Source organism: Anabrus simplex, chromosome 3 (assembly GCF_040414725.1).
Source record: "Anabrus simplex isolate iqAnaSimp1 chromosome 3, ASM4041472v1, whole genome shotgun sequence".
NCBI lineage: Eukaryota > Metazoa > Arthropoda > Insecta > Orthoptera > Tettigoniidae > Anabrus > Anabrus simplex.
This window is the reverse complement of record NC_090267.1, coordinates 514,535,114-514,555,557: the sequence shown is the minus strand read 5'-3', so window position 1 is coordinate 514,555,557 and position 20,444 is coordinate 514,535,114. Positions and strand designations below refer to the sequence as shown.

At 38.6% G+C, this 20,444-nt stretch overlaps 1 protein-coding gene across 1 annotated transcript in view; it reads left to right on the top strand.

The window, feature by feature from the left end:
• Liprin-alpha (PTPRF interacting protein alpha) overlaps window positions 1-20,444 on the top strand; it is a 256,453-nt gene that overhangs the window by 217,862 nt on the left and 18,147 nt on the right. Inside the window, exons 19-20 of the mRNA XM_068226883.1 lie at window positions 7,340-7,494; window positions 10,585-10,779. Coding sequence (XP_068082984.1) covers window positions 7,340-7,494; window positions 10,585-10,779 — 350 coding nt within the window. The remainder of the gene's footprint in view (window positions 1-7,339; window positions 7,495-10,584; window positions 10,780-20,444) is intronic.

Genomic DNA, 20,444 nt, shown 5'->3' with positions numbered 1-20,444 from the left:
GGGAATCGAACCCGGGGCCTCCAGGTAAGAGGCAGGCACGCTACCTCTACACTGTGGGGCTGCCAACTTGGGCATTCAGATCATCCATAATTATGATGTTCTCCCTTCATTAATAATTCTTCAAGTTCAGTAAGGAATTCTTCTTTTTCATCTCTGTTACATCCTGTTTGAGGTGCATATACTTGAAATAAAGTGTGATACACATTTCCATCTCATAATCTCATCTGGATGATCCTATCATTCACATAGGTGACATGTGTCCGTACATCTAAATCTTTGCGAAGGAGGAGACTAACTCCATTTTTGGATTCACTCCATGTTCCAAATCTAGTATAACATATAACCATTTCTTAGAGAATTATTTCCACAGCCTTTCCACTTTGTCTCACTCAGCATGAATATCTGAAGCTTGCACCTACGAGTTCTTCACATTTGTTAGTGAGAGTGAGGATGTTGAGGGTTCCAAATCTGAGCTGTTTCTTGGGTAACATCTGCCTCTTGCTGCACCATCGATGTGCTTTGGGTTGTTGGCCATCGTAATTTTGTAAGCTGCTTGAACATTTATCATGTCCGGTAATTTACCGGACGAGTTGGCCATGCGGTTAGGAGCGCGCAGCTGTGAGCTTGCATCCAGAAGATAGTGGGTTCGAACACCTCTGTCGGCAGCCCTGAAGATGGTTTTCCATGGTTTCCCATTTTCACACCAGGCAATGTTGGGGCTGTACCTTAATTAAGACCACGGCCTCTTCCTTCCAATTCCTAGGCCTTCCTGTCCCATCATCGCCATAAGACCTGTCTGTGTCGGTGCAACGTAAAGCAACTAGCATGTCCAGTAATTTTAACATTTTTACATCCGAGGCTTCTTTTAGTATCTATGGGGTTTAAATGAGAGTTAGTAAATAATCATTTCTACAAAACCATTTCATGTACAAATTGAGGGTGAATTTTATATGCTAGCCGACAGTGAACTCTTGAAAATTTAAAACTTTGAAAGATATCTTCCAATTTAAAACCAGAGCAAAACAAGGGTACGTTACTTGTACTTTATAAGAGAAAACTGAAAAGCCATTGGGACCAATATATCTAGCCAGTACATATCTCTAATGCGATCAATTATGTGTTTACTTGTACCTCAATGTGAAACCTAAATCTGGTAAAAAGCAGAATAAAAAATGAAGTTTCATACTTCAGTCTAAACCCCTTAATATTTTTTGTAGGAATGAATTCAGATTTATTTATGGAAAGAGTGAAATCTGGAATCAGAACAAAATTAATTATCAGATTATATGAATTTAACATTGTAATAAACAGGCATGAGAACTTACGAGACATTATTAATGTCTGCTTTAACAATGACTTGCAGCACTGTCGTTCTCAAGGGGGCAATTATGTATGGATTAAATATTTATTGTATCATTTCATGATACGTACTTCATTTGTTTCACTGCCAATACCCATTTTTTGTCTTCTTTCTTTTTTGTATTCCTTCCATGGGAATGTGAAAAACTTAACATTTGGTTTGCTATAACATTCTGAATTATGGCAGTTCACGACACAACAGTTCGTTTAGGACGATTGAGGATGTTCCATATTTCTTCTATATGTAAATTACATGTTACAATATACTTCTTCTTCTTCTTCTTCTTTTATGACCACATAGGATCACTTTAGTCAGTCCGTCGTTCAGGTCTCTTTGAAGGGATTGTTCGGGCTTTGCGGTCCTCCCAGTACTTCTTCAGACGCTCCGATCTTCGTGCCCTTTCCTCAGTTGAAAATGTGCGTGTTGTTGGTTTGTTTTGTGTAAGGGTAAAGCGGAGGTGTGTATTCTTGAGTTTTGTATTCAATTTTATCTTATTTTTGGTGTCTTCTGTTGTAAGGCCTATTTCCTTCAGATCCTCTCTTACTTCTCTGATCCATTTACATCCTGTTGTGGTATTTTTTGAGACGAGATTGTGTTGTACTAGTTGTTTCAGAAGTCTTGAGTCCTGCATCCTCATGATATGTCCAAAGAATCCCAGTCTCCTCTTACGCATAGTATCTGTAATGGGTTCTAGCTCTTTGTACACGACTTTGTTAGGTATTAACCGCCACTGTCCATCTTTCTGATATTTTTTGTTGATACAGGTTCTTCCAATCCTCCTTTCAATTTTCTGAAGTCTGTCAGTCTTTGATTGTTTATTCAGGTAAAAGAGTGTTTCTGCTGCATATGTAGCTTCCGGTTTTATAACTGTGTTGTAGTGTTTTATTTTTGAATTTATTGATAGACATTTCTTTTTGTAGATATCCCATGTTAATTTTTGTGCTTTAGCTAATCTATTTGTTCTTACTTGGATTGAGATTTTTTCATTTAAGTTATGTGTTATTACTTCTCCAAGATATTTAAACTGAGTTACTATTTTGATTTTATTACCATTTATGGTGACTTCTTTTAGCTGTGTTGGTTTTTGGGGCATAATTTCTGTTTTTTCAAATGATATTTTGAGGCCAATTTTATTTGCAATGTTTTGAAGTTCTGATATCTGGGTTTTTGCTTCTTTTATGTCCACTGCTAGTAATGCTAAATCGTCAGCAAAACCCAGGCAATTTGTTTTGATTTTTCGGCCAATCTTTATTTTGGGGGGACATTTTCTAAACCATTCCCTCATTACCATTTCTAGAGCACAGTTAAATAATAGTGGTGAGAGCCCATCTCCCTGCCGTAGTCCAGTTTTAATTTCAAATGTCTCTGATGTTTCACCCCTAAACTTCACTTTTGACTTGGTATTGGTGAGAGTCAATTTTATCATGTTTATTAATTTGGGGTGTAGTCCAAGGTGTCTTAAAATTTTAAAGAGAGATTCTCTATGGATGCAATCATAAGCTTTCTTGAAATCTACAAATGTTATCACCATATCTCTGTTTCTTCTCCTGTTATAGTCCATTATCAACTTAAGACTCATGATCTGATCAGGACAGCTCCTCCAGGGTCTGAAACCTCCTTGATATTCTCCTAGTTCTTTCTCAAGTTGTAAACTTATCCTATTAAGGATGATTATTGAAAATATTTTGTATGTTATGTCTAGGAGAGAGATTCCCCTGTAGTTATTAGGGTCGGTTTTGTCCCCTTTTTTGTGCAGAGGATGAATGAGGGCTGTTGTCCAGTGTTCTGGTAGTTCTTCTTTAATCCAGATAGAGACAAGTTGTTGATGGAGGGCAACTTTTGCTGAGGTTCCTGCATATTTCCAGATTTCCGCAAAGGTCTGATCTTCTCCTGGCGCTTTGTAGTTTTTTAATTTATTCAGAGCTTGGTAGACTTCCTTTATTGTGGGGGGATTGATGTTTTCTGGTGATGTTTTTATCGGGGTGTTGGTGTCCAAATGAAGGAGTTCTGTAGGTTCCTCACAATTTAAAAGCTTGTTGAAATGTTTAGCCAGAATTTCTGCATTGTCTTTATTGTTATGGGCCAGCTTACCATCTTCATCCTTCATCAGTAGGGTCGGGGGTTCATATTTTTGGAGCTGCTTTCTGAAGGTTTTGTAGTAGTCCCTTGATTTAGTTTTACTGAACTGTTCTTCAATTAACTGCAGGGTGTCCTTATGATGTTGTCTTTTTATTCTTCTTAAGACTTGGGTAGTTTCTTTTCTCTGTTTTACTAGCTTTTGATAGGATATTTCTGTCTTTTGGGACTGATGTAATAGCCATGCCTGATGTCTTTTCTCCACTGTTTCATCACATTCACTGTTCCACCATTGGTGTTTTTTACGTGGTTTAATTGGAGCTAGGTCTTCTGCAATTTGTTTAAGGTTGTGTACTAAGTCTTCAAGTTTGTCTGTGATTTTTATTTTTTCAGTTGCTTTCTGGTAATTTTTGTTGTTGATTAGCTGGGTAGGATCTATTTTTCTTTTAGTTTTAAGGGCTTGCTTTTGTTGTCTCCTCTGGGGAGTGAGTTTAATTTTAATTTTAACTACGTAGTGATCTGAACCTGTGTCTATTCCTCGGAGGACTTTGACGTTATAGATCTCTTTGTGGTGGTATTTGTCCATGCAGACGTGGTCCAGTTGCCATTCTCCTTTAGTGTAGTCAGGGTGTTTCCATGTTTTGAGTTTTTGGTTACAATATACTATTATACAGACAAATAACAATTACAGTGATGATTAAAAATAGTGCCTTGTTGCACTCCCTTAGTTGTGGAAAACCAATCCACTCCCTATTTGGACACAGCTCTAGAGCATTTTCACTCTCGTGATAAGAGATTCTGGTACTTTTCTTGTTAGAAATTCCCAAATCTTGTTCCTAAGCAAGCTGTCATAAGAATTTTCTATATCCAAATAAACAAAGATGATATCCCTTCCTTTTTCCCAGGATTTCTGCATAATCATCCTAATAGCTAGAAGAAGTCTGTGGTTGTTCTGTTACCCCGGAATCCAAATTGTTCTTCTAGCTGAGGTTCAATACTCCCTAACCGTTTGTCCATGCTTTTCTCCATGAACATGAAAGAACATGAACATGAAAGAAAATTCCAAGGCATTTCCAGAAAATAATTGGTATCATAAGTAAAACTAACTAATGATATGTCTTTCAATTGTCTAAATATATAATTTGACTGGAATTAATTTTGTTTTACCTATGTCATGGTGCCTTCAAACAGCAGTAAAATAAGTAAAGATATAACCTCACAAAATCCACATCTTAAATCCATTTTCTGTCATCATAATTTCTGCTAGAAGGCTCATAAGGCAGAAATATACCAATATGTTCTGCTCTATACATACAGTGGAACCTCGATATCCCGGATCACCTCGGGAGCTAAATTTTATTTCGAGTTATCAAAATTTTGAGATGGAGAATACTGTTTTCGAGCATGTATAGCGCATAATTGAATCGTATATAACTATGGGTTTATATTGACACATTATTTTTAACATTATTTTAAAATATACAATTTCTATTTTACGGCATCACTTTAATTATAACAGTTATTTTGTTTAGATGACATGATACAGTAATGAAACAAGAAACATACCTCGTCTAACACCTTAGTCTCTTCTGTTTGTTACTGTTAAGGCAATGTATCGGTGAAATTTGGTGAAAATTGTGAAAAAAATCCATTTTTAGTTTTTTACGTTCCCGTAATGTTTATACCTTGTACTTTCTTTTTGAGCTTTGTTTTATTTAAATATCAGCCATGTAAAGCCCTTTGTGGCCATATAAATGACCCGGTGCAAGTGGGCGTTGCCGCCCATCGACACTATTCTCATGAATATCTTTCGTTTTGTTTTTTGAAGATTTTGAATTGAGCGCGTGGGTTGAATGTAAGAAATTTTATTGCTGTAGGTCTTTATGTTGGCTATTCTGATGGACTATCGATATAGTGAGTGGAATTGGCGCTTATTTCATTGATGGAGCTTGTCCATGTGTTGAATGTAAACAAAGAGTTGTGATCTCACGTTTTGTGTTTATCATTCGTATTTTAGGCCTACTCTGCTTTTCTGTAATTTCTTAATTGTTACATTTGTAATAAGTGTATTATAAATGATCCATAAACAATAACAGTATCTACTTAGTGCAAGCAGCTTAGTTTTTGAGGTTGGGATTTGTGAGGTTTTGTAATTATCAGTGTACATAATGGGCAGAAGAATTGAGACTTGTCGTCGCCGGAAGAAACCACCTAGTAAAGTGTTGGATAAAGTGAAAAAATGCCATTTCTAACAGGAATAAAAATGTAAGTACTATTTTACAAGATCAAGTTGGGGAAGTTAAAATCCCCACACCAAATATTGTGCCTGGGGAATGCATAATGTAATTTAGGCTAAGTGTCTGAAGAAAGTGTTTATGTCAAATAAAGAACTGGAGATTGCTGTAACATCAGCAATTGCTGAATTCAACATGGGTTGTGAAGCAAGTGAGAAAAAGGTAGTGTTAGGGGTGTTAAAGTTAGCAGCTCAGGACAGAAAATTAGTGTAATGAGAGACAAGCGTAGAATTGACCACAGTAGAGTGTCTGGGCACGAAGGGTTCAAAACAGCCCAAGGAAACTAAAACTCTCAAAACTGCTAATGAGGCCAGGAAGAAGGCAGCAGAGGGTCCAACATATGGTGCTGGGGAGTTTTAAGTCAACTAGATTCAGATACTGGACTATTGTTCATCTCTAAAATTTCAATCTCAAATTTCAATCCAGCACTTTTCAAGATTCAAAATGCTCTTCATGCCACAGTTTTCAATCACTATACTTGAAACTTTTAGAATAGTTTCAGATACAACATAATAACAAACTGATGTGCGAATTTTAAAATACATGCAATAGTTCAGTGACAATCTAGTTTTATCTCATTATGATCATCATAAAATATATTTAAAAAGTTAAGCCTATGTGAAATAATTTGTTCCTTTCAGTGTAATTAAAATTTGTCAAAACCCACACATCACTTCTTTTATATTGGTCTTTTAAAACCAAGATTTAATTTTATGCCAGATCTGTTGAGCCGTTTGGCATGAGGAGCATTTTATAAATACATCGAAAATTGTTAAAAATATTGATAAATTTATGAATATCTCAAAAACTATTATTGACAGAAACTTGAAACTTTGTATGTTGTATCATGCTGATACTGACATTAAATGATCAAAATTCTAAGGTGATAGAATGAAAACTGTAGATTTTAGGATTTTCAGAGATTCATTGCCTTAACCTTTCCTCCCTTCACGTTGAAACTTCTCGTCACTACCACTCAGCTGAGATTCGTAAATGGAGCTTGTCATCCGCGACTTACGTGACTAGTAATGAATTCACACCCGAGAAACAGCGAGGTTTCGCCGATTTTCCGATCATTAGAAGTTTTAGTTTATCGCTTTCCGTCATATTAGCTCCCAGTATCTCGGTAAACCTTTCTTTACTTGTTAACTGTTCCTCACAGACCACAAATGTTGTGTTGCATAGTTAATGTTGCACAAAATTTGAGTTATAGAGTATTTTTTGCTTCAAGGGAGGAAATATTTGCTTCGAGAATTTGAGAAAAATGTGTAACCAGATTTTTAATAATAGAGAAATAAATACACATGAAGAATAGGACAAACAGCCGTGAACTTTAAGTTACTTCGGCATACTGAAGATTAGAGTATCGGAGGTTCGAGATATCGAGGTTCGTCTGTATTTTTAATAAAGCTTTCTTACTAGTTCAGATCATTCACTGAAATTCCTTCTGTAAAGACAGAGATTATGTTCTATTTTAGGAGTCCATTCCATTGATTTACAACCATTCAGTTTCAGTTCATATATATGAACGAATTTGATTGGCCTTTAAATTCTTTCTTCCAAGGTTATTGAACTAGCAAGTGTATGGCATGGTTGCTGTGATCCTCAGGGCAAATCGAAAGAGTCGTCTATGATGGGAGCATCACCGGGTGATGTGGCTGCCTTGTCTGCGTCTTATGGCGATGGTGATATGGGGGCCGATACCCTTAGTCTGAGTGGCGGCCTGGGACAGAAAGGTGACTTTGATCGCAGAAAAAAGAAGAAGTAAGTATATACTGTTATTTTTGGAATGTGTGTTACCTGTAACTCCCACCTTTTGTCTGTGGCCCATGATCTTCCTTTAACCCTTATGTGGTCGCATGAAAAAACCAACACATTTGGTCATGCACGGTCTAAAAGACTGGGCGTTATTAAAATTAGAGTAGAGGTACTGAAACTGCTTTTTTTTTTTTTTTTTTTTCTTGTGGCCCATTATATAAGAACAGATGAGACAATAAAGTTTAGTTATGAAAGACATTTAGGTAGAAAACTGTAATCAGAAAGTAAATTAAATAATATAACCCTCTTAAGCTTCAATTACTACAAGTGGAATAATATGATAAGTAGTGTTGAGAAATATATGCATTCAAAATCCCAGAATATTTATATAGATATGCACTTACATATATAGGCCTACTCTAAAAACTTGAGTCTGAATGTGTACTGTTGTAGGATGTGAGAAAAGACCATCAACATATCATAAAATATGTTTTCACAGTATTGCTTAAACACTCAAAACACATTATTCCAGTTAAAAAAACTTTTCAACCAAAATTGGTTTGGTTAAACTCCGAGATACTATAGTTTCCTCCATATTTTCTGTATCAGGTTATTTCTCCTGTCTGTAAAAATATACTTGTGTTCAGAAAATGACCTTTCGATCCACAAGAAGTGAAGGTACAAAACTTAATATTGGGCAATAAACTAACGTTAATTTCCATGTCGCCATCAGAACTTTAAAGATTTTGCTAATTTTCCGTAGCTTGTTTACTTTTTGCAAGGATGTTTGTCATTTTCTGCTTCACATCACCGCTAGCTGCATCCACTCTTTTGATGGCAGACTTCGTTTTGTTATTTCCTGTTGTTTCATTACGTTGTACTGAATTTGTTGTTCTTGATGCGTTAGGACAATTTTCTTTATTCCGGGTTATTTTATATACGTTTCTTTTTTCTTTCCTTGAATATTTTTTTAAATATCTTGTGATAGTACATACGAGGGCCATCCGGAAAGTAGTACGCGTTAGCGCCGCATGAAGCGCTGACGACTTGGGTAGCCGCTGAGCAAGGTTAGACCGCGTCAGTGGCTTGTCTGCCTGCTCTGTGCGAGATTGCGTGATGCTAGCATTGCCTGTGTTATGTCTGTGATCGTTTAAAATGTTTAAACAAATTGAGAACCCTGCCAGTCGTGAAGTGAGGGCTATGATTAAATTTCTTAATGCACGATACGTTCGACCTTGTGATATTCATCGCCAATTAACGGAGGTGTATGGGGACAATGTGATGGACGAGTCGTCTGTTCGGCACTGGTGTCGCAACTTCAACCTGGGGAGGGGGAATGCACACGACGAGGAGCGTTTAGGGAGACCATCTGTCATTACAGACCAACTGCTAAGTGCAGTAGACGAATGCATGAGGAACGATCAGCGCGTCAAAATTGATGAACTCTGTGAACATTTTTCTAGTGTGTGTTGAACAATTGTTCATGAAATTGTCAAAGGCCATCTGCATTATTAAAAAATCTGTGCAAGGTGGGTCCCTCGCACTGCAGCCCTGACGTTTCTGGAACATTATTCCGATGAAGGAGACTCTTTCCTGACTTGCATCATTACTGGGGACGTAACATGGGTTTGTTATGCATCACCTGAGAGTAAACGACAGTCAGTGGAGTGACATCATGCTCATTCACCAACCAAACCAAAAAAATTCAAGACAGTTCTGTCCACCAGGCAACCGTTTTCTGGGATCGCTGAGGTGTGCTGCTCATTGATTGTATGGCCCATGGAGACACAATTAATGCTAATGCGTATTGCGAAACATTAAAGAAATTACAGCGACCAATACAAAATGGACGGCGAGGTCTATTGTCTACAGGCGTCATTCTCCTTCATGACAATGCCAGGCCTCATGCAGCTGCGATAACACAACTTCTTTTGCTGCAATTCAAGTGGGAAACCTTCGACCATCCCCCGTATAGTCCGGACTTTGCCCCTTCGGATTTTCATCTCTTTACGAAGCTTAAAGACTTTCTGGCGGGAAAAAGATTTGACAGTGGTGAAGAACTCAAAATGAGCCGTGACTACGTATCTCAATTCTCTGGCGGCGGAGGACTATCACGCTGGAATACAAAAACTCTTCCCACGTTACGACAAATGCCTAAATTTGCTTGGAGATTATGTGGAGAAGTAGTGTAAAGTATGCTCTTTCCAATAAAAATGTGTATATTTGTTAATATTTACTCCTGTGTCTTTATTGCACAAACAGGTACCACTTTCTGGATGGTCTTCGTATATCACACCCTTGCATTGTATTAAGAAGTAAGAGATATTATTGTCAGTATTTGATTTTTATTATTATTATTATTATTATTATTATTATTATTATTATTATTATTATTATTATTATTATTATTATTATTATTATTATTATTATTATTATTATTATTATTATTATTTCAGTTGTATATTTTGTTCTTAATATTTTATGCTGGAAAGTCTCCATGTATGATATGAGTAATTTGTTTTGTACAAATGGATGGGGAAACTGTTATTTTCAACTTGAGTCAAATACAAGGAAACCCTTAGCGAGATTGGTCAAAGATTGTTGTGTCCATGATGCAGCAGCTCTCTGATCATCATGAACTTACTCAAGTTAGAAAGATTTACTTCTATGATAAATTTAAATCATGAGAAAAATAGGGATTTCTTTACAGATTTATTTGCTGAGGGATCTTTAGACAAAAGGAAAGCATGTGTAGTGCACTTTGCCCATTTCTGGTTCTTCTCAAAACATTTGGTTTAATATTTTCAATGTGTTAATGCCAGTAACCTCCAGACGTGGTACTGACAACTGCAGTGTGTATCCAAATGTTTTTTGTGTAACACATTATGTTAAAAATTATCGAAGATACACAATTTTTTAAAAATTATTTTAAATGAAGTATTTTGGCACTTAGCCTATTTAGAATTTCCACTCTATGATTGTCTCTTATTTATTGACTATCCTACTGTATGTGTTACTGTTTACAAAGTATTTTTATGATTGTTCTGTTGGTTGGTAAAGTTCCAAGTTAAATACGCAGAATAGTGGAAATTTCAGGCATGAGCTGCTTGCGGAAGCCATGAAGGCTGGTACACCGTTTGCCCTGTGGAATGGTCCCACCATCGTGGCATGGTTGGAGCTGTGGGTTGGGATGCCAGCTTGGTACGTAGCTGCCTGCAGAGCGAACGTGAAGTCTGGAGCCATAATGAGTGCCCTGAGCGATACAGAGATCCAGCGAGAAATAGGGATCAGGTAAGCAAAATCCTGTTCTTTTTATTAAAGGGCCATTCCATGTCAAAGGACCCCCTTCATCTTCTTCCATCATCCTTGCTCATGGAGCTCCTAGGTTGGGCACTGGATCATTGACCCCACCCCTTCCTGATCCACTTTGACGCTTCATATAGGTGGGCATTTTATGACTGACTGTCATGACAAATATATGCAAATATAGTTGTTGTTGTTTGAGTCATCAGTCCATAGACTGGTTTGATGCAGCTGTCCATGCCACCCTATCCTGTGCTAACCTTTTCATTTCTACGTAGCTATTGCATCCTACATCTGCTCTAATCTGTTTGTCATATTCATACCTTGGTCTACCCCTACCGTTCTTGCCACCTACACTTCCTTCAAAAACCAACTGAACAAGTCCTGGGTGTCTTAAGATGTGTCCTATCATTCTATTTCTTCTTCTCGTCAAATTTAGCCAAATCGATCTCCTCTCACCAATTCGATTCAGTACCTCTTCATTCGTGATTCGATCTATCCATCTCACCTTCAGCATTCTTCTGTAACACCACATTTCAAAAGCTTCTATTCTCTTTCTTTCTGAGCTAGTTATCGTCCATGTTTCACTTCCATACAATGCCACGCTCCACACAAAAGTCTGTTTGAAGTGAGCAAATTTCTTTTCTTAAGAAAGCTCTTCCTTGCTTGTGCTAGTCTGCATTGTATGTCCTCCTTACTTCTGCCATCGTTGGTTATTTTACTACCCAAATAACAATATTCATCTACTTCCTTTAAGACTTCGTTTCCTAATCTAATATTCCCTACATCACCTGCCTTCGTTCGACTGCACTCCATTACTTTTGTTTTGGACTTATTTATTTTCATCTTGTACTCCTTACCTAAGACTTCATCCATACCATTCAGCAACTTCTCGAGATCTTCTGCAGTCTCAGATAAAATAACAATATCATCGGCAAATCTCAAGGTTTTGATTTCCTCTCCTTGGACTGTGATTCCCTTTCCAAATTTCTCTTTGATTTCCTTTACTGCCTGTTCTATGTAAACATTGAAAAGGAGAGGGGACAAACTGCAGCCTTGCCTCACTCCTTTCTGGATTGCTGCTTCTTTTTCAAAGCCCTCGATTCTTATCACTGCAGACTGATTTTTATACAGGTTGTAGATAATTCTTCGTTCTCGGTATCTGATCCTTATCATCTTCAGAATCATAAATAGCCTGGTCCAATCCACATTATCGAATGCCTTTTCTAGATCTACGAATGCCATGTACGTGGGCTTGTCCTTCTTGATTCGATCCTCTAAGATCAGACGTAAAGTCAGGATTGCTTCACGTGTTCCTACATTTCTTCTGAAGCCAAATTGATCTTCCCCCAACTCAGCTTCAACTTGTTTTTCCATTCTTCTGTAAATAATACGTGTTAAAATTTTGCAGGCATGAGATACTAAACTAATAGTGCGGTAGTTTTCACACCTGTCAGCACCGGCTTTCTTGGGAATAGGTATAACAACATTCTGCTGAAAATCGGATGGGACTTCTCCAGTCTCATACATCTTGCACACTAAATGAAATAACCTTACCATGCTGGTTTCTCCTAAGGCAGTCAGTAATTCAGCGGGAATATCATCAATTCCAGGTGCCTTGTTCCTATTTAGGTCACTCACAGCTCTGTCAAACTCTGACCTCAAAATTGGGTCTCCCATTTCATCAGCATCAACAGCCTCTTCATGTTCCAAAACGAAATTATCTACATCGTTACCTTGATACAACTGTTGGATATGCTCCTGCCATCTTTCTGCTTTGTCTTCTTTCCCTAGAAGTGGCTTTCCATCTGAGCTCTTAATATTCATGCACCTAGATTTCCTTTCTCCCAAGGTTTCCTTGCTTTTCCTGTATGCAGCATCTACCTTTCCCAGGGCCATACAGCCTTCGACATCCTTGCACTTCTCCTTCAGCCATTCTTCCTTAGCTACCTTGCACTTTCTATCCACTTCATTCTTTAATCGCCTGTATTCTTTTCTGCCCTCTTCATTTCTAGCATTCTTGTATTTTCGTCGTTCATCAATCAGGTCTAGTATCTCCTGAGTTATCCACTGATTCTTAGTTGATCTTTTCTTCCTTCCTAACATTTCTTCAGCAGCCCTACTGACTTCATTTTTCATGACTCTCCACTCTTCCTCTACTGTGTTTCCTTCGGCCTTTTCATTTAGTCCTTGTGCAACATGTTCCTTGAAACAATCCATCACACTCTTTTCTTTCAACTTGTCTAGATCCCATCTTTTGCATTCTTTCCTTTCTTCAATTTCTTCAATTTCAGATGGCATTTCATGACCAACAAGTTGTGGTCAGAGTCCATGTCTGCTCCTGGGAAAGTTTTGCAATCCAACACCTGGTTTCTGAATCTCTGCCTAATCATAATGAAGTCTATTTGATACCTTCCAGTGTCTCCAGGTCTCGTCCACGTATACAGCCGTCGTTTGTGGTGTTTGAACCAAGTATTGGTGAGGACTAAATTATGGTCAGTGCAGAATTCAACCAGCCGACTTCCTCTTTCGTTCCTTTGCCCCAATCCAAATTCTCCTACTGTACTACCTTCTCTTCCTTGGCCTACCACACTATTCCAGTCTCCCATCACAATTAGATTCTCGTCACCTTTTACATATTGTATTAAATCCTCTATCTCCTCATATATTCTTTTGATTTCTTCATCATCCGCTGAACTAGTAGGCATATAGACCTGCACTATTGTGGTGGGCATTGGTTTGGTGTCTATCTTGGCGACAGTAATTCTTTCACTATGCTGGTCGTAGTAGCTTATCCGCTGCCCTATTTTCTTATTCATTATTAAACCAACTCCTGCATTACCCCTGTTTGATTTCGTGTTGATAATTCGGTAGTTGCCTGACCGAAAATCCTGTTCTTCCTGCCAACGTACTTCACTTATACCAGCTACATCCAACTTTAGCCTATCCATCTCCCTTTTCAGATTCTCTAACCTACCACAACGATTCAAACTTCTAACATTCCACGCTCCGACTCGCAGAATGTCAGTATCCATCTTCCTGATGATCGCCCCCTCTCGTGTAGTCCCCACCCGGAGATCCGAATGGGGGACTATGTTTACCTCCGGAATATTTTACCCGGGAGGAAGCCATCATCAGTACATCATTCATACAGAGAGAGCTGCATGTCCTCGGGAGGTGGTTACGGCTGTAGTTTCCCGTTGCTTTCAGCCGTGTAGCAGTATCAACACAGCTAAGCCATGTTGAGTATTATTACAAGGCCGTATCAGTCAATCATCTAGACTGCCGCCCTTGCAACTACCGAAAGGCTGCTACCCCCCTTTCGATGAACCATTCGTTAGTCTGGTCTCTCAACAGATACCCATCCGATATGGTTGCACCTGCGGCTCGGCTATCTGCATCATTGGGACACGCAAGCCTCCCAGGACCTGCATATTTTTAAAACAGAAGAAAATAATACAGAATTTGTCACAGAATGCATATGAACAATTCAGGTTGTTAACACTAGTAAGAAAATCTAAAATACTTCCTACGAGTTGGCTTGGCTTTTCAACTGTTTTGCAACTGCTCAAGTGTCCTGTTTCCTACTGTAAAATGTTTAAGCAAATCAGTAGAGTTTGCCAGGTGTCTCGGCTAAATGGTTAGTGTGCTGTCCTTTGGTTCATGGTGTCCCAGGTTCAATTCCCAGCCAAGCCAGGAATTTTAAGCCTCATTGGTTAATTCCTCTGGCTCGGAGACTGGGCGTGTGTGCCATCTTCACCATTAGAATTCATCGCAGGTAGGGCCCCATCATCACAGACACAATGGTCACTTGTTTGTAATAGATGTATAGAGCGTTCCAACCTTAAATTGCAGTACAGCGTAGATGGAGCGCGCTGTTGCGAAATCGACTCGTGAAGATCACGCTCGAGTGTGACCCAAACAGGGCGTCACAGTTCCACATATTTCGTTTTGTAATTTTGTAATTTTAAGTTCATTCATTCATAAATTAACATTTTTAGGATGGTAGAATAAATACAGCATACCTTAATCACTGGCGTTGCTCTCAGACATTGGACGTACACCTATAATTTCTGCAAGGCCTGATGTTCCAGCTTTGGACGAACCGGGTTCGGGAGATGAACTTGAGGATGATCCGGACGATGAAGAAAGTCGTATTAAAAACTTTTCATCGTCGACATCGTCCTGTAATTCGTCTGCTTTCCACAAATCTCTTTCATTTTTCTTGACTTCGTTCACGTAATTTGCCCAATTTCTTATTTTTTTATGGCATAAAAATATTAGTTCAGCATTTGGAACAAAACCATGTTCATTACCCGCGTGGACTACGGCAAATCACGGTCCTCGGCTTTTCGGTGGCCTAAGTCCCAAACTCATCCCTTCAATGGTAGCCTGCTGTGCACTTTTCACTGTCGTATCCATCCATCCTTTTGTCACTGTCTGCCCAATATTTACCCACGATTCATCTGTGTAAATTATAGCTTTAATTTGTGCCCTCAAACGTTTTATCTCCCTGAGATATCTGTGCCTCCAATTAATAATTTCATTGGTTTCAGTGAAAGCTGCTTTATTACACCGTCTTAAATAACGGAAGCCTATATCATGTAAGAAGCGATACAAAGTAGTTTTGGAAAATCGTGGCAAAGAATCTTCTCCATTTACCCAACTCAAAATCACGTTCAATGTCGGTGGTATATTAGCAAATGAGAGAGAGTGAACTACCCGACGCACTCCACTTCGCACAATTTCATCATATTTAATTTTCCTTGCATTTTTCTGCTGTCCTTCTCTTTTTTGCCTTTTTTTTTGCGGGAGTTCGCAAATGACCACGTGTGTGTTCCTTCCTTATAGCATAGATTGTTCTTTCGGAACAACCTGTAGCTTTAGCTGTTTCACTGACTGCGCTGCTAATATTCATAGTCTGTAAAAAATAATCCAGGACACTCATTATAATATTGCGTTATTTTCCCATGAGTTTACCTACGGAACGTTTCTTTTTAATTTGACGATCCATTGCACATCCTTCTGCACTTTTTCTTCGAACTAAGAACCCCCCGCACGAGCACGAGCACGAACTGACAACTACACGGACTACACAAACACAACAAACACAATCCAATTGTCCTCAAAAACTATACATTTATCACTGAACTTGTCCGGCTCCATTGCTAAATGGTCAGCGCGCTGGTCTTTGGTCCAGAGGGCCTCGAGTTCGATTCCCGGACGGGTCGGGGATTTTAACTTTCATTGGTTAATTCCAATGGCTCGGGAGCTGGGTGTGTGTGTGCTGTCTTCAGCATTGGAATTCATCACAGGTAGGGCCCCATTCTTGTAGACGCGCAGGTCGCTTATGCGGCGTCAACTCGAAAGACCTGCACTCGGCCTCTTAAATATTATATATATATCACTGATCTTTATTTAATCAGTCTTATAATACTGATTAAATGAACACCACTGCACACGGCTGTCAGTATATTTAAAAGCTCGGCCAGCCGAGTTACTCGTGAAACGTAAACAAACGAGACGTTCTCCCATCATAAATTAAGAGGTAACGAGATAAGGACTCCAGGTATGATTTAAAAATAACCTCCATATCCGAAGACCGTTTGCTTTGCTTTAACCACACCATGATCCTTCTGCACTTTTTCTTCGAAATTAGATCCCCAGGCACGAGCACGAACTCACGAACCACACAAACGAAATACACTTTCCCTCAAGAATTGTAGCCTACATATGTCACTGATATGTATTTAATCACTGTTATACATACTACTACCGGGCGAGTTGGCCGTGCGCGTAGAGGTGCGCTGCTGTGAGCTTGCATCCGGGAGATAGTAGGTTCGAATCCCACTATCGGCAGCCCTAAAAATGGTTTTCCGTGGTTTCCCATTTTCACACCAGGCAAATGCTGGGGCTGTACCTTAATTAAGGCCACGGCCGCTTCCTTCCAACTCCTAGGCCTTTCCCATCCCATTGTCGCCATAAGACCTATCTGTGTCGGTGCGACGTAAAGCCCCTAGCAAAAAAAAATACATACTACTGACGAAATGAGCACTGCACTGCATGCGTCTGTCAGGAAATGTTAAAAGCGCATGTTTGGGAGATCACTACCGGTACTTCAACCAGCCACACAGCCAGCCAGCCGAGTCACGCGCGAAACCAAAATTCAAGGAGATATTCTTCCTATCACAAATTAAGAACTAAGCAAGATAAGAACTTTGAGATTGTTTTAAAAATAACTTCCATATCTGAAGACTCTTTGCCTCGCTTTGACCCCCCATATAAATTCAGTAGGAAAGACGCTGGCCAGCGGCTGACTTTTTCGTGCCTGCACATAAAATTGCCTGAACATGACTGAAAATAAACGCATGTACTGCATTTTGTTATCATTTAAATTTAAAGATAAACTTATCTACATCGAGCTGAAATGTTTCTTTACCAGCAGTGAAAAAATTAGGAAAATAATGAATATAAAACAGGGGTTATGACATAAGTGCTATGCAGTGAAGATTTTGCATTTGGCGAAACTTTCCATTATATTACGATTTTCACACTAAATTACTTTTTTTACATTTTTTTTGTTAACGGCATCAAATGCGCCTTAAAATTCTGTACATAACACGATATTCACCCATTTTAACCGATAACATTCTGATTTACGGATATTTGGCAAACCCGCTGGATTAGAGTAGGACAGCGCTACCCGCAAAACATGGAAGAAGGAAAGAGACGGAATTATCCCATTACTGCTGTACTGCAATTTAAGGTTGGAACGCTCTATAGCTTATAAATGCTGAAGGAGAAGGAGGAGGTTATTATGAAAGGCACTCTATTTCTTAAGGCTACGTCCGCATTGGAGGTGGTTTGCATGGGTAGGTGCCTAGATAGGTATGTAGATAGGAACGTACGTAGGATATATGGTGGCCACACTGCCCGGAGCTGTGTTAGTTGCTCTCAAGGCTAAAAACTTCTCTGTTGAAGTTAGGAAGAAAATGACTTCTTATTGAGAATTCTAGTTTGAAGTACAAACCATTTTACTTGCATTCTTCTTCTTGTTAGGTACACAAAGTAAATGAGCCTAGGTCTGTGAATGGGTCATTTAATCTTCTCTACAAACAGATACAAATTCATCTGGAGACATTTTTTTGAGTATTTACGAATGACTACAGAAACGTTCAATATTCTGCTTACTAAAATTCAAGATACACTGCAAAAGCAGGACACCAGCTATAGGAAATGCATATCACCCAAATAATGACTCATCATCACTTTGAGGCAAGTAAAAGACCAAGGTATCCTTTTGTTTGTAATACACACTTTAATTTTCATTTAAAGACGCAAGTCCAGTGAAAAGTGAACAAAAGTTAGGTAAAAGGTACGGCGAGTACAAAAAAAGTTCACATTTCTGCCTAGATGGAAGAACAGCCCAGTTCATTCACGCTTCGTGACTACTCAGGGAACCGGGCCATTCCATTCGCTTGGATGAATCCTATTACATACAGTAGAGTCTCGCTCAACCGACCTTCGCTTATCCGACACTCCGTGTTATCCGACACTGATAGTCTTAATTTGATCTTTAGGTAGATGCAATTCTGGGACACGGGGTGTAGAGGGTGCGACTGTGGGACAAGCCCTGGCAGTCATGCGGTAGGATTGTTCAGTGTAGTATTGGTTGGGTGCGGATGTTATAGTTTTCATATCCTCTGTGAGTATGGCGAGTAAACATAAGAAAGTGATTGTTTCTGTGGAAGACAAGTAAAGTGGGTTAAAGAGACTGGACAAAGGGGAAACTCTTTAACAAATGGCTTCAGATTATGGTGTTGGACGTGTTACAGTGGGAGACTGGAAACATACGAGGGAATAAATTGAAAAGTGGTGCTCTACCAGAGCAACAAGTGATGCACTGAAAATTAGAAAGAAAAAAAAAACAATGAAAAAAGTGAGTACGAAAAAGTAAGTGAAGCACTATTTCTTTGGTTCACTAAAAACCAGGAAAAGGGCTTGTCAATATCTGGCCCCATTCTGCAAGAAATGGCGGTGTATATCCAGAAGGAGTTTAATAAAGGGACCCTAATTTTACTGCTAGTGCTGGGTAGCTTGATCGGTGGAAAAAAACGGTACGGCCTTGGGCAGCTTAATATCTGTGGAGGAAAACTGTCAGCTAAATCCGATGAGGTTGTGAAATTTAAAAGACAATTTCAAGAAATAATTCTTGCTGAAGGATTAACCGGTGATCAGATTTTTAATTGTGTTGAGACTGGGCTGAATTTCAAGATGCTGACATCAAAACTCTTGTAGCCCAAGCCAAGACGTCTGCACATGGCTACAGGCGTAGTAAGAAAAGAGTACTGCATCTACTGTACAATTGAATTAATAAGTCAATAAATAGAGTCCCGTAAAACATAGTACATAATACACTAGCCTTCCTGTTTGTTTTAGTTCATTTTCAAAGTTATTCCGTATTATCCGACATTTTCGGTGATCCGACGCACTCCAGGTCCCGTTTAAGTCGGATAATCGAGACTCTACTGTACTATCCACTTCATTCTGTATCGATATTGTATAACAGTGTGCAAGAGCATTAACAGAAAACTGTCGAACTTAATAATGAACCAGTGCAAGTGACAACGAATTAAATCAAAGATGTTTTAGTTTAGAATAGTTTTTAATTTGTACAACTTTAATCTTAACTAACAAACACCCCCCTCCCCCATTCATCCTCCCTCACCACTTAAACGTCCCTTACTAACACATTTTAATTTTAATTATGAAATGTTTTATGCGTTTTCACCTAAGCTTTAAGCGAAACAGCTGATGATGATTGCTAAGCAATCGAAACATGTTCTGTAAGTTTTTAAGGCTAAATAATTAAAAAAATGTATCGATCAGGTGGAACCTTTTACTTAATTGTTATCTTGATGGATGAATCCTAGCGACTATCCACCATCTATCTTGATTTACAAGTTTCATTTCCGTATTGATAGTTCACTAATATATAGATAAGATAAGGTTCCACCTTATCAATACAATTTTATTATTAACTACAGGACCAGTTTCGACCCTAAACAGTCATCATCAGCTGTACATTGATACCTTTACATATGTCAAATAATACTTAATGTGCCTTTCTAAATGGAGAAGCCATGGGGAAGCATCATGTCCTTTATAATTATGCCTATAAAACACTTTTGTTGAAATGAATTTATACATCTTGCGTAAATCGATGTTCGAGTCCAGTATAGTTATAGAATAAATCAGTGCTTGCGTTCATAGGCAGTGTGCTCTCTTAGGATGTCCTATTTTGTGTTAAAATGTCTCCACATGTACTGTGTATTTTAATATGCGATTTTAACAAGCATTATGTATTTTAAAGTGTTTAATGTACTTGTAATTTAGAATTAAGTTTAAGTTAAGTTCCACAAACGAATTTTAGGCCTAAAAGATAACTCCACACCTAAGTACCTGATTTGTATTATATTAACCATTTTACTCTCAAACATGCCCAATTTGGACGCTTGGACATAATGCTTCCCCATGGCTTCTCCATTTAGAAAAGCACATTAACTATTATTTGACATATGTAAAGGTATCAACGTACAGCTGACGATGACTGTTTAGGGTCGAAACCAGTCCTGTAGTTAATAATAAAATTG